General features: G+C 39.4%; 1 protein-coding gene across 2 annotated transcripts in view; it reads right to left on the reverse strand.

Moving 5' to 3' along the window:
- ndor1 (NADPH dependent diflavin oxidoreductase 1) overlaps positions 1-15,091 on the reverse strand; it is a 31,439-nt gene extending 16,348 nt beyond the window's left edge. Inside the window, exons 1-7 of one of the 2 annotated variants that reach the window (XM_061876780.1) lie at positions 14,977-15,091; positions 8,587-8,726; positions 8,419-8,496; positions 2,285-2,382; positions 2,113-2,211; positions 511-612; positions 212-415 (exon numbers count right to left, since the gene is read on the reverse strand). In XM_061876780.1, the coding sequence (XP_061732764.1) occupies positions 212-415; positions 511-612; positions 2,113-2,211; positions 2,285-2,382; positions 8,419-8,496; positions 8,587-8,721 (716 nt within the window). In that variant the 5' untranslated portion in view covers positions 8,722-8,726; positions 14,977-15,091. Of the gene's footprint in view, positions 1-211; positions 416-510; positions 613-2,112; positions 2,212-2,284; positions 2,383-8,418; positions 8,497-8,586; positions 8,727-8,887; positions 8,907-14,976 lie in introns of those variants that run through there. The other variant, XM_061876778.1, reaches the window with a different exon arrangement.
- Between the last annotated feature and the right edge of the window lie 761 nt (positions 15,092-15,852).

Consider the following 15,852-nt stretch of genomic DNA (forward strand, 5'->3'; position numbering starts at 1 on the left):
CTTGACTAAAATACCAACCTTGTGTGCTTCTTAGAGCAAATTTAAATTTTAACTGGCAGTCCATCTTTGCGCAAGTAAACACGCTGCAGGATTGCTTGTATAAGAGCAATTATATCAGAGATTTTAGATGCAAACCAATATAATCCGATACCTGTTTTTTTTGTTAATATTGGGCCAATATCAATAATGGAAGAGCTTGAAGAAGACGTACTGTATGTTGGAGCCACTGATGTCAAAGTCAATGTGCCTCACGTCTTGAAAGTGCTGTTGGTCAGTGACCCTCACGTTGGACAGAAGTTTGGCATAGAAGGGATGAGACTGGGAAGGAGCAGCTGGTTGTGTTCTAATTTTCCGACAGTCATCGGTCTTCTCTTTTACACCATCCAAGAAATGGAACGTGTACGACGGAGGAAGTCTGTTGAGAAATTGCTCCAAAGTGAATGCAACATGCCAGAGAGTCAACATCAATAGAATATTTGCTATTATGTGTTAAATTGAGAGGATACTCACGGCTCATCTTCCCTCAATGGGACCACATCTGTAAGGCTTGGGTACAAGGCAGCCATGTTTTGCCAAAATGATGTAAGCCACACATCAACTATAGCATCAGGCCTGATTTACAAAAACAATTATTATTACAACTGGCATAAAACTAAACAATATTCCATATTCTACTATAACACAGGGCCATTTGTGTCCAAAATAAAATACATTGATGATCTTTTTTTTTTTTTTTTAAATACTGCCAATTCATGTCAAAAATGGTAATGCAACATACAGGTGAAACTAAACAAAACTGAATATCATGCAAAGATCATGCAAAGGCTCGTTCGTTTATACCGGAGATTAGAGTTACAGGTGAAATTAATATATGAGCTCATAACATGCAACTCAAGATTGTCAGGCTTGTCTCTGACAGTTTGGTCATGTTTTAGGTTTTCCGCTATGTTTGTCTTTGTTTCCTGTCAGTGTTTTTGGTTGTTTCCGTTTTTGGTTGTTTATTTTGGTTGTTTCCTGCTTGTCTCCCTGAGCGCTGTTTCCCGTCAGCAGTGGCTGATTGGCACCTGGCCACACCTGGTGTCAATCAGCCAGCTGTGTGAAGTGAAGTGAATTATATTTATATAGCGCTTTTCTCTAGTGACTCAAAGCGCTTTATATAGTGAAACCCAATATCTAAGTTACATTTAAACCAGTGTGGGTGGGCACTGGGAGCAGGTGGGTAAAGTGTCTTGCCCAAGGACACAACGGCAGTGACTAGGATGGCGGAAGTGGGAATCGAACCTGCAACCCCCAAGTTGCTGGCACGGCCACTCTACCAATCGAGCTATACCGCCCTGCTGTTTAAACCTGCCTTGCCATCCAGTCTGTGCTGGAGTATTGTCGTTTCTGCCTGTCGATGTCATTGTCATTGTAGCTGAAGCTGTATGCTGAATCTGAATAGCTGTTAGCTGTCTTCTAGTTCCTGGTATCCTTTCTCCGAGTTCCTGACTTGTGTTTTGCCTTAATTTTTGAACATTAAATCATGTTTTCCTGCACCAAGCCTGCCCTCTCTGCATCTTGGGGTTCATCACCAACACATTGTGAGAAAGATATCTTAAAACTTATTTTGATGAGATTTTGATGATTATGGCATACAGCTCATGAAAACCTCAAATTAAATTTTTCAGAAGATTTAGTAAGTGATTTCATTATTGGAAGGTCTTGTGTACTTTCAATTGAAGAACAAAAAAACACTTTCTTGTCATATTAGTTTTTCAGACTATTTCACAAAATGAAAATTGTCAAAATCCCTAAATCCTTTTGATTTCTCAGGATGGGACTCTCCATGGAAAAAGTTTAATCACTCACAGTTCAGACCTACAGTATTAGTGCATATATGTTCGGTATACTATATAGTGGTGCATTAAAGAATTCAGGATTCATTTATTTATTTTTTCTTATCACGCATTTTTAGTATAATCCTATTTTTACCAATTATTTTTAATTTAAAATTATATCAGTCAGTTTAAAACTCTAACAACCTATGACATGGTCTGGTCGTTAAGGGGTTGCCTGGTGTGTACACCTAATTATTCAATCTCAAACATCCATAATGCACCAATTATCACTTACCCCAGGTCATGCTGGTCGTCAGCGAGGCCAACAGGCAGCAACAAAGTGGCGCCAAGCTGCACGAGACGCTTGTGGAGCTTCTTGGCCACAAAATTGAACCTCCAAATACAGCAGATACGTGATGAAGAGGAGAGTGTGTAAGTGCATTGTAGAGACAGCAACGCATACTTACTTTGGGTAAGACGAGTCCCCTAAGCCCAGTATGGCACAGTCTAGCCGACACAGAGACCCAACCGGTAACGTTTTTTTAAAGAGAAACCTCCAGAAATTCTTTGGAGAAAAACAAAAGCACAGAGAAGTGACTTCAGCGTGGCCTTTTTGTTTTAACTGTAATACCAATTGATTTCCTTGTTACCATTCATCAAATACTAGGCTGGGGAAGTTCAGGGTTTCCCGCAGCGCTTTGTTGTTAAGGCGGCTGCCTTAACAACAAAGAGCCCCTGTCTAAACTTAAGTAATAAAAACATGTTTTCGTTTTTTTTTTTGTGCTGTCTAGCTTCTCAGGCAAATCATACAGTAGATGTAGAAGCCCATATCGGCTGTTCAGATTCACTTCACAAAAAAGAAGTGTAGAATACTTCTCTTGTTGCCTAATTTGTATATGACTTTATTAAATGTATTTATATTATCATTTGGTGCTAAATTAAAGTCTTAACAAGCTGCTACGCTTCGTACTGCCTCTGCCTTAGTACGTCTCTGCAGCACCCAGCAATCAGCAATGTCCCGCCCACACAACCGTCTGATTGGTTACACGCAGAGCGGTAACAGCCAATCAGCAGTGCGTATTCAGAGCGCATGTAACAGCCAATCATCAGTTGGCTGTTAAAGCTTCCCAAATGCTGTAATACATTAAGCATGATGATTTTAAGCATATGTCAGCATGCGGCCCTACTTTTAACTCATTTTTTCAAATGCTTATTGCATACGCTCATTTACAGTAAGTCATTAATTTGACTTAGTCATTATTTTGTCTTAGTAAGTCAATATTTACTAAGTCAAAATAATGACATACTTAGTATCTCAGGCAACTGGAACTGTTTTGTTTTTACTTTACGGAAAAAATATAGAGATATATATCGTATGGCACCCATTACATCCCTGCTTGGCACTCAGCATTAAGGGTTGGAATTGGGGGTTAAATCACCATAAATGATTCCCGGGCACGGCACCGCTGCTGTCCACTGCTCCCCTCACCTCCCAGGGGGTGATCAAGGGTGATGGGTCAAATGCAGAGAATAATTTTGCCACATCTAGTATGTGTGTGACAATCATCGGTACTTTAACTTTTTAATATTGCCTTTCCCTTTCCCCTGGAGAGACACCACCTTAACTAACAAATATTCTAGGGGAAACACTGAAGTTAGTGCATTAATATAGCACTAACTTATAACAGGAGTTAGTGTCCTCAGTATGTAAACTGGGGCGTATTTAGTTATTAGGGGTCACAAAGCTAACCTAATCATTGGGGCCCTCAAATTAAAAAACAAACAACATGATAATTACTCTGTTGTTAGAAACTAGCATGCGAGCAGCATATTAAAGCTTGGCGAGCTATGCAATGAGTATCACTGATCCCGCTCCTATCAATTACGCTTTTACTGTAATTGATAGGAATATTAATCAACATTTGATAATGTGTAAGCCATGTTTCAGAGATTATTATTTTGTTACTGCAGTTGGACCGGATGTGACAAGTAGTGCTACAGTATTTTTGTGAAGTGTGTGACTGGTGGGAAAAAGCGATCTCTTGACGGTGGCTGTTTTAGAACAAGAAATGTAAAAAATGCATCATTAGTTCCTGCTGAGCTTGCACTACATCTGGCTATACCCCCAGTTACAATAGTTAACCAAACAGGTGGTTTAATAGAATGTATCAAAAAAAAAAAATATATATATATATATATTAATGCTATTGAACGATAGGCAAAATTCCCCAAAAAGTGCAGTTCCCCTTTAAGGTCTGGGTCCAATCATGCTTGGACGTTTAAAATCTGCACTACCATCGCCCCCTTGTGGTGAAAAGTTAGAACAATCATAACTTCCTTCCGTATGCTCCGATGTTTCTAAAAATGTTGATGGTGGATCACGGGAATGGGTGGGATGCAACAGCATCACTGCAGTGTGGTGACAATATCGCCACCTATTGGTGGAAAATTATCTGAAATTTAAGTTGGGTTGTAATGTGTGGGGTGGGACTCCATTGCCAGACTACTGCGGTGTCCCTTATCGCTATCTTAGTTAGAGATGTCCGATAATATCGGCAATATCGGCCGATAAATGCTTTAAAATGTAAAATTAAAAGTTATCGGTATTGGTTTCAAAATTATCGGTATCAGTATTAAAAAAAGTAAAATTTATGACTGTTTAAAACGCCGCCGCGTACATGGACGTAGGGAGAAAAACAGAGTGCCAATAAACCTTAAAGGCAGTGCCTTTGCGTGCCGGCCCAATCACATAATATCTGCTGTGTTTCACACATGCAAGTGAATGCGATGCATACTTGGTCAACAGCCATACAGGTCACACTGAGGGTGGCCGTATAAACAACTTTAACACTGTTACAAATATGCGCCACACTGTGAACCCACACCAAACAAGACTGACAAACACATTTCGGGAGAACATCCGCACCGTAACACAACATACACACAACAGAACAAATACCCAGAAACCCTTGCAGCACTAACTCTTCTGGGACGCTACAATATACACCCCCCGCTGCCCCCTACCCCCACCTCACCCCTCACCCCCCAACCCCGCCCACCTCAACCTCCCCATGCTCTCTCAGGGAGAGCATGTCCCAAATTCCAAGCTGCAGTTTCGAGGCATGTTAAAAAAAAAATGCACTTTGTGACTTCAATAATAAATATGGCAGTGCCATGTTGGCATTTTTTTCCATAACTGGAGTTGATTTATTTTGGAAAACCTTGTTACATTGTTTAATGCATCCAGCGGGGCATCACAACAAAATTAGGCATAATAATGTATTAATTCCACGAATGTATATATCGGTATCGGTTGATATCGGTATCGGTACTTAAGAGTTGGACAATATTGAAATATCGGATATCGGCCAAAAAGCCATTATCGGACATCTCTAAAAACAGTCATAACTTCCTTACACTTGCTCCCATCTTCCTCAAATTTTTGATGGCGGGTAGGAGTATTGGCTAGGATACCGAGGATGACGTAGTGGTTTGTGTTGTGGTTTGTGCAGCCCTTTGAGACACTAGTGATTTAGGGCTATATAAGTAAACATTGATTGATTGATTGATACAACTGCATTACTGCAGTGGTGTCAATATCGCCCCCTTGTGGTGGAAAATTATACCAGTCATAACTTTCTTCCACCTGTGGCTATCCTCCTGAAATGTTTGATGCTGCGTGGGGGCGTAACTGCATGACTACAGCGGCACCATCATCGCACCCTTGTAGTGGAAAATGATAAGCTTCATAACTTCCATACAGATGCTCCTATCTCCCTGAAATGTCATGACCTCTGTGGTGCAATGGGAGCGAGGGCCTGTTCAAGAGACTGATAATGTTAAGCATGATGATTTATAACGTGTGGGTGGGTGGATCATGGCGGTCGAGATTCTCCTCTATGGATGTATTATTGTAGCAACATTATTTGCAAACATGTATCTCAATCTGTGTACCTGTAATCCAATTTGTTTGTGTGCAATCTAATTTGTGTGTCTGTATATCAATCTGAGTGTTTGTATTCAGATCTGTGTACGTGTGTTGTAGGTGTTTTAGATCTACGTACATGTGTTTTGGATCCACGAATGTGTTTTAGACCTGCGTACTTGTGTTCCACGTTGTATGTCTGTCCCTAATAAGAGAGAACGCTCGATTGGCTTTCTACTCACACGTGACTTTGGTGACACTTCTGCTGTTGTAAAATTTCAAAAGCACATGCGTGTAATACAATTTGTGCGTGCGTATCTATGATCTACGAGCAGGAACCCTCTATTGGCTGTCTTTTTAGGTACACCTCATATACACACACAGATTGTATTACCCGCACGCACTTTCTGAATGTGCGCACGCGAGTTGTATTACACGCTCACAAATTTGGATGCGCACGCTTAAATCATATACGTGTTGCAAAAGTCAAGTGTAAAAAAGACAGCCATTTCCCTTGTGGATCAATAAAGATTGTCTAAGTCTATATTCCTGCTAGGTTTGTACGGTATACCGGCAGTAGTATAGTACCGCGATACGAATTAATCATATTCGGAATATACCGGAGCACTTAAAAGCAGACACAGTGTGTAGACAGAAAAAGGAAAACGGACGAAGTTTGGCTTAATAACTAAAGGTAAAGGTGAAGTAATAACACTGAAACGCCCTCAGAGGTGCTTTAAGACAAGGCGAGCTAGTGACAGTCTATTTGCAGGGTTGTATCTACTTCTAAAACATTAATCCTTGTCTCCATGGTGACAAATATAGTACATTTATTTCAAACATCATCCCTGTAGAACAAGCGATAACTATTCATGCTTTTCTACATATCGCAGCACGCTAGAGTCTTAATATTAGATCAGTAAAAGTGATCTACAGTCAGCAAAGTCAAGACAAGACTTCAACATGTCCGATTACTACCTATCCATTATCTTTATTTTGAACACCCTACACACTAGTGAATGAAAAGCATACTTAGTCAACAGCCATACATGTCACACTAAGGGTGGCCGTATGAACAGGGCCAACACTGTCATAAACATGTGCCATATATTGAAACCACACTAAACAACAATGACAAACACATTTTGAGAGAATATTTGCTCCGCAACACAACAAACACTACAAAACAAATTCCCAGAATTCCCTGCAGCACCAACTTTTCAAAGACGCTACAATATAAACAAACGCCATTGGTGGATCTACAAGAGCTTATCTAGGCGATACTACTATGATTACATCAATATTTTTTAGCATCACAAAATGTTATTTTGTTTTTTAAAAATATAGATGACTGTATGTTTATAAACTCAGGAAATATGTCCCTGGACACATGAGGACTTTGAATATGACTAATGTCTGATCCTGTAACTACTTGGTACCGGATTGATACCGAAATTTGTGGTATCATCCAAAACTAACGTAAAGTATCAAACAACAGAAGAAAAAGTGATTAAAACATTTGAACAGAAGTGTACATAGAACATGTTGAAAATGAAAATAACCAGATATTAACAGTAAATGAAATAGTAGATGAATAATTCATTTTGTACTACATGTCCTTAATAATGTTGACAAAATAATAGAATGATAAATGACACAAAATGTTACTGCATATGTTAGCAGCTAAATTAGAAGCCTGTGTTTGTTTACTTACTACTAGAAGACAAGTTGTCTTGTTTGTTGACTATTTTATTTAAGGACAGACTTGCAATAAGAAACATATGTTTAATGTACCCTAAGATTTGTTGTTAAAATAAAGCCAATAATGACATTTTTTGTGGTGCCCTTTATTTAGAAGAGTGCTGAAAAGTACCAAAAAGTACCGAAAAGTACCAAAATATTGGTACCTGGGACAACACTAGTTCCTGCATCTCTCAAATCATAGATACGCACGCGCAGATTGCATTACACTCATGCTCTTCTGAACGTGCACGCACAAGTTGTATTACACGCTCACAAATCTGGATGTGCGCACTCAAATCTAACACAGCAGAAGTGTCGCAAAAGTCACGTTTAAGTAGAGAGCCTATTGAGGGTTCTGATAAGGGACGGACAGACAACTTAAAACACACGTACCGGATTTAAAACACACGTACGCGGTTCTGAATACACACACTCAAATTGATATTGACACACAAATTAGTAAACACTCACGGGAATTGGATTGCACGTGCACAGTTGAGATACACGTTTTGCAAATAATTTTGCTATGTTAACAATTCCATATTCCTCGCCTTAAAACATCAAACTTTCTTGATCAAAAATTAATCCAGACTTTCAGTTTTCTTGCTAACTATCTTGCTAACCGTACCAGCGTCTGGTACGGTGTCCTGCTTGCTCGCCGATTCACATGAACTCCAAGGTGCACGAGGGGAGAAGGCCCATTCAATGCTGCTCGCAGCTTTGATTCTTATTGTTATTTTTAAAGTCTGTTTCTCAGTGGCTCCTCAAACATAGGGACAAAAAGCAGTACTAAGCCTCTCCAGAAAGGGCAGCAAGGAATCTTATTCTGACGGAATTACAGGAAGAAGAACTGGCTGGGAATGAAAACATGGGAGAACTGTACGCGGATCTTGGCTGAGTCTCAATAACGTCCTCAATCAAAATGTATTTTACCTTCATGTTGTCAGGAGGGTCTCCTTGACCAGTGGTTGAGCAGACAAAAACAACCAGAGACTCTGAGATCAGGTTGGCCTGTTAAATGAGAAGACACACAACACATGTCACATGTCCCTCATGGAGTCACAATCCCCACTTTGTCGACAATTGCGAAACAAAACCCACCACATCGTAGTCATCCAGAGGCAACACGCGCACTTGCAGACGTCTTCTCAGCGCCTGCCGAGCAATCCTCTGCGCCGTGTCCTGTGCCGTGCCGGTCTGGCTCCCGTACAGGATGAGCAAAACAGGGATTGGCATTGTGCCTAAAAGACACAAGTGGTAAGGTTCGGAGCGACATGGCCTTCACTCGTGTTTTAAGGTGGTTTTAGGAAAAACACCCTACATATGAGCTTTAAGGGCTCTGTTTACACTGGATAACAAATCTGATTTTTTTCCCCTCCAGGGACACAAATTGTATACGTACATTTTTTTGCAAGTCCAAACGCTTAAAATGCTTCAAATCTGATATTTTTGCATTAGATTTTGACCACATCAGGTGGTAGTCCAAATCTGTTTGGAATTTGATCTTTTCAATTGTGACTGCAGTTCAAATGGCAATGCAACCTGGTTGCGACTTTTATGTCATTTTTTTGTTCGAGCAACTTCAGTTTCACTGTTGCAGTTCTCTTTTTCCTTATCCTGCAGTTGTTTTGCCATCCTCTGCCCATTTTGTCTACACAACAACCACGGCACAAACCCATAACATGCTGATCTGTGGCCACCATGTTTTTTTCGTGACATAGCGAGTTAATTTATAAGTTCATCCGGTCAACTTCCTTTGTTTTCACTTCATCAAACTGTGCATGCAAAGTGACATTGAGGCCCCATTGAGGCCACATTGGGTCCTGTGCAGGTTTACACTGAGAATCTGATAAAGATCACATTTTACTTGTAAACAAAACAGTCAGCTGAAAAGAAATTACATTTTGACGGACCGTGGTATGGCAAATTTTGATAATATCGGGAGTCAAAAAAATGTTTTGGGATGCAAAATGAATGGCTGCTGGCCTGCGTTAAACCATACTTGCCAACCATCCCAATTTTCCCGGGAGACTCACTAATTTCAGTGCCCCACCCGAAAGTATCCCGGGACTCCCGAATTTCTCCCGATTTCCACCCGGATAACAATTTTGGGGGACTGCCTTAAAGGCACTGCCTTTAGCGTCCTCTCTCACCTAAAAAGGAGACTATTATATATGTCTCCGTTATCCATAGTTTTATCTATAACCCACAAAGTAGGCAGGCACAGAGCTGTTTCTCAGCGTGTGTTTATTCCAGCCGGCACTTTAATACACTGACACACAACATCCTGATTCCCATCATGCATTGCTTCAAAACTACGGCAAGTAGTAATGTCCAAAAACATAACAGAGATGAAGCTGAAGAACGAAGAAGAGAGATGGCGACGAAAAGTAAGAAGAAGAAGTACGCTTGCAAGTTTCAAAATGATTGGAAAAAATAATTTCAGTTCATCCAGGACAGTTCGAAATTTTGTAGATCAGACTTCTCCATTTAACACAGTGGTCGAACGGATATACTCATTCATGAACGGAATATACACACATATATATATATATATATATATATATATATATATATATATATATATATATATATATATATATATATATACACACACACACACACAGGACTGTCTCAGAAAATTCAAATATTGTGATAAAGTCCTTTATTTTGTGTAACACAACTAAAAACATGAAAATGTCATACATTCTGGATTCATTACACATCAACTAAAATATTGCAAGCCTTTTATTATTTAAATATTGCTGATTATGGCACACAGCTTAAGAAAACTCAAAAATCCTATCTCAAAAAATTTGAATATTTCCTCAGACCAAGTTAAAAAAAAGATTTATAACAGCAAAACAAAATCAAACATTTGAAAATGTCAATTAATGCACTCAGTACTTGGTTGGGAATCCTTTTGCATGGATTACTGCATCAATACGGCATGGCATGGAGGCAATCGGCCTGTGGCATTGCTGAGGTGTTATGGATGCCCAGGATGCGGCCTTTAGCTCATTTGCATTATTGGGCCTGGTGTCTTTCAGCTTGTTCTTCACAATAACCCACAAATTCTTTATGAGGTTCAGGTCAGGGGAGTTGGCAGGCCAATCGAGGACAGTAATGCCATAGTCAGTACACCAGTTACTGGTAGTTTTGGCACTGTGGGCAGGTGCCAGATCATGCTGGAAAATTAAATCATCATCTCCATAGAGCTTTTCAACAGATACAGCTTCAATAGCCGTATTCCCATGGTCAAGCCACTCCTGAACTCTAGACAACGGAAGTTCCCTCAGTCAGCAATGGTTTGGGGAGCCATGTCAGCTGCTGGTTTTGGTCCACTGTGTTTCCTCAAGTCCAGAGTCAATGCAGCTGTGTACATGCTTCCATCTGTTGTAAAGCTCTATGGAGATGATGATTTAATTTTCCAGCATGATCTGGCACCTGCTCAGAGTGCCAAAACCAGCAGTAACTGGTGTACTGACCATGGCATTACTGTCTTCCATTGGCCTGCCAACTCTCCTGACCTAAACCCCATAGAGAATTTGTGGGGTATTGTGAAGAAAAAGCTGAAAGACACCAGACCCAATAATGCAAATGAGCTGAAGGCTGCTATTGAAGCATCCTGGGCATCCATAACACCTCAGCAATGCCACAGGCCGATCGCCTCCATGCCACGCCGCATTGATGCAGTAATCCGTGCAAAAGGATTCCCAACCAAGTAGTGAGTGCATTAATTGACATTTTCAAATGTTTGATTTTGTTTTGCTGTTATAAATCTTTTTTTTTTTACTTGGTCTGAGGAAATATTCAAATTTTTTGAGATAGGATTTTTGAGTTTTCTTAAGCTGTATGCCATAATCAGCAATATTAAAATAATAAAAGGCTTGCAATATTTCAGTTGATGTGTAATGAATCCAGAATGTGTGGCATTTTCATGTTTTTAGTTGCATTACAGAAAATAAAGGACTTTATCACAAAAATTCTAATTTTCTGAGACAGTCCTGTATATATATATATATATATATATATATATATATATATATATATATATTAGGGCTGGGCGATATATCAATATACTCCATATATCGCAGGTTTTTCTCTGTGCGATATAGAAAATGACTATATCGTGATATTCGAGTATACGTTCTCACGCAGTTGCACTTAGCTGCGGGCATCACACTACAGGCTCTTTCCACTCCTTATTGTGTCTCCTTCTCACAGACAGCAAGCGCACCTTCTTTCATACGTCACATAAGTATACGCCCCCGCGGAGCAGAGAGGTAGAAGCATGGGTAACGTTAGCTGTGATGCTAGCGGAGCCGTGCGAGAGAAAGAAGGTGCGAATCTGGTAACAAATGAAGGAAGAATTAATTCCCAAGAAAAACAGCCGGTGATTTGGCTTCAAGTGGGAATATGTCAAACAGACAACTGTAATTTTTTCAAGTGTGGGGCAAAAGCGTTGCTACAAAAAGTAACATTACTGCTAATATGTAGCATCATTTGAAAAGTCACCTGCTAGAGAATGAAGAGTGATTACTCCTCATGTAAACATCTCCATTCGGTGCCACACGCCCACACCGTCAAAATGTCGAGGGAAACATTTCCAGATCAATACCGTATGAAAAACTAGTCAACATCAAAAGGAGATAATGTCCGCAGTAACCTACCACATAGCAAAGGACAAACACTATTTGATTTTCTACTATGCAGCTAATTTTTATTTGACACGTATTGAAATATCTTGTGTGCCATCATGCACAAAAGTGCACTTAATTTGTTTTAAACTATTGTAGTGGTGTTCTGTACAAAAAGTGCACTTAAATTTAGTGTTTTTTTGATACGTGATCTTAGTGACATCATGCACAAAAGTGCACTAATAGCTTGTTTTAAAATGTCTCTGACAATCTTGCACTTTCTGTTTTGGAAAAGACATGAATGTTTGTGCCAGTGCTTAATAAATGTTTAATAAATACAGTTTTGATCATTTGACTTAGTTGTGATTTCCCTCTCTGCATGCAAGTTTAAAATGAGCATATATTAATGCAGTATGAACAAGAATGTTTTAATGTAGACACATAGAATCATCATACTGCTGTGATTATATGCATCAAGTGATCATTCAAGACTAAGGCAAAATATCGAGATATATATCGTGTATCGCGATATGGCCTAAAAATATTGAGATATTAAATATATATATATATATATATATATATATATATATATATATATATATATATATATAAAATACTTGTAAATACTGTATTTCCTTGAACTGCCGCAGGGCATATAGTATGCGCCTGCCTTGAATTATTGCCGGGTCAAACTCGCTTCCAAAAATAATTAGCGCATGCTTAGTATTACCGCCTGGTCAAACTCGTGACGTCACGAGTGACACTTCCCCTGTCATCATTTTCAAAATGGAGGAGACTGATTTCAATAAAGGTAATTTAAAATCGCATAAAGGGAAGAAGATTAAAAAATATTCAGTAGGATTTAAGGTCCAAGCTTACATCACACTCAAATTTCTACTGCATACCTTTGGTAAGTGTCGGAGTGAGAAGAGGTTTTAAAATAATTAGCGCATGCTTACTTTTACCGCATACGTTTGGTAAGCGCAGGAGTGAAAAGAGATTTTAAATTAATTAGCGCCCCGGCGGCAATTCAAGGAAATAGGGTATATAGGGTATCTCCTGAATTCGGATGTCTCAAGGTTGGCAAGTATGTGTTTAACGGGTTGCCGCTGTAGACAAGGTATATCCATCCATCCATTTCCTACCGCTTGTCCCTTTTGTGGTCGTATATACCACTACTTATTTCCACGAGAATTGTTTTTAGGCCGCTATCGGCAAGTGACCGCCATAGACTGGTGGACCCTAACACAGGTTTGATGGTATGCAGCAGGTCGCTGTAATAAAGCGACATGCGGGCCAAAAATGGCTGCTAGGCCTGACTTTGGACACTCCTAGTGCACAGCAATCATTTCCAGCATGGAACCCAATAAGACTGTAAGAAAATGATCAAAGTTAACACATGTACTATAATGATAATTGGGTGACATCATCTTGTTCTGTCACAACTAATGTTTAATATTTGTAAGGGCAGGTTCATTACACAATGTTTGAAGGCCTACTGAAACCCACTACTACTGACCACGCAGTCTAATAGTTTATTTATCAATGATGAAATATTAACATTGCAACACATGCCAATACGGCCTTTTTAGTTTACTAAATTGCAATTTTAAATTTCCTGCGAAGTGTCGTGTTGAAAACATCGCGGTATAATGACAGGTTCGTTTGACGTCTCGGGTTGTAGTGGACATTATTTTTCCAGCCCGATCCAAGCTATAAGTAGTCTGCTTTAATCACATAACTACACAGTATTCTGGACATCTGTGTAGTTAAATGTTTGTAATCGGTTCAATTAATAATGGAGAAGTCAAAGTAGAAAGATGCAGGTGGGAAGCTTTAGCCTTTACCCACACAAAGACAGCCGGTGTTTCCTTGTTTAAAATTCCCGGAGGTGAAGCTTTACTATGGATCAGAGCGGTCAAGTGAACATGGATCCCGACTACATGTCTAACGGCAGTTTTCGGTGAGAAAATTGTGGTATAAAGTCGCCTCTTACCGGAAATCAGCGGAGCTTGCGCCGTCCATGCAACCGCGTGACTTCCCTCAGAGACTCTGGCGTCAAGACACCCGTGGCCACACCCCTCTGATTTCAGGTACTATTTAATCTCACTAAAACACTAGCAACAGAATAGCAGATAAGAAATTTTCCAGAATTATCCTAGTAAATGTGTCTAAAAACATCTGAATCACTCTCACTTGCCCTAGCTTGTTTTTTTTTAACTTTTCTCCTTTTCAAGTCCTTCACTATCAATAGCCTCATCCACGAATCTTTCATACTCACTCAAATTAATGGGGAAATTGTTGCTTTTTCGGTCCGAATTGCTCTTACTGCTGGTGGCTCACATTGTAAACAATGTGAGGATGTGAGAAGCCCTACAACCAGTGATGTCACGTGCACATCGTCGGTGACTTCCGGTAAAGGCAAGGCTTTTTTATTAGCGACCAAAAGTTGCAAACTTTATCGTCGATGTTTTCTACTAAATCCTTTCAGCAAAAATATGGCAATATTGCAAAATTATCAAGTATGACACATAGAAAGGACCTGCTATCCCCGTTTAAATAAGAAAATCTAATTTCAGTAGGCTTTAAGTGTACCTACTGTTACTGACAGCCAGCTACCTAAGGACAGACATATTACTTTAAATCATTTTATATTCCATTTATAAACAATAATGGTTAGGGTAGCTGAAAAGTATTACTATTACTGACAGACAAGACTCAATTCTCTTATGAGGACCACATTACTATTGTTAACGACTCGCAGGCTAACAAGACTATGAATTACGGTTCACATATTTATTTCGTCTCAACATTAAAATATATCAATAAGTATGCAAAAATTGTCACTTACATTTATTTTCACAGATGGCTTAAAAATCATGTAAAAGTGCTTCACAGTGACGCTCAGAGATCTCCTATCCGGACATGTTGGTCACACTTTACGGCAGAAAAGTCGCATCGTGATAGGCCAGTGAAATGAGGGCACGTTCAAAGTTCAGAAGAAAAATCGGATTTTTCACAGTTTTCACTTACTGTAGTTCAGTTGATTTCGATACAAAAAAGCTTTATATAAAGTGAGATTTTTATTTTCAATAGTCAGTGATGTAATTCGTTTCTTTATTCTTATTACTTCAGTACTCACGTTAGAAGGAACTATTACGTCGACTCTACAGTATATTTCAAAAATAAAATCCATACTTTCACTGCAATACGTTTCCAAGGAGCTTCGGCGCTACTTTCTGGTTTTGTGGCAACAAGAAGCAAGCACTACGATACTACTAACCAATCATTTTTAAAAGTGGACAAAAATGGAATTAGTATTGTTTTTTTCGTGACAATAAACAACCTATCGCGCGTCAATAACGAAGATATGCGATTGGTCGGTTTATTCATTACATCATTTCCTGTATGAAATCCCTTTACTTTTTCTTTCCTGAAAAGAGCCACTTTCAAACCCGAATAAAAAAAGTTGTGGAGGGTCTCAGCGAAGAAGTTTGTAAAAATGAACAACATTTCCTCGCCCATTACAAAATTGCCAAATGTCCTACTACAGTTCATGAAGGGAAATAGCCCCCCCCCCCCCCAAAAAAAACCAGGACTGGATGTGAGCAATTAAGTGTCAAGCAGTGTGGTGACACCCTTGTGTGATATTTGGACCCGTTTTCATTTTTTATTAAAATAAAAACGATACAATTTATGTTTTTTTCAAGCTGAGACTCACTGACTT

The sequence above is a fragment of the Nerophis ophidion genome, linkage group LG17 (genome assembly GCF_033978795.1).
Source record: "Nerophis ophidion isolate RoL-2023_Sa linkage group LG17, RoL_Noph_v1.0, whole genome shotgun sequence".
Classification (NCBI taxonomy): Eukaryota; Metazoa; Chordata; class Actinopteri; order Syngnathiformes; family Syngnathidae; genus Nerophis; species Nerophis ophidion.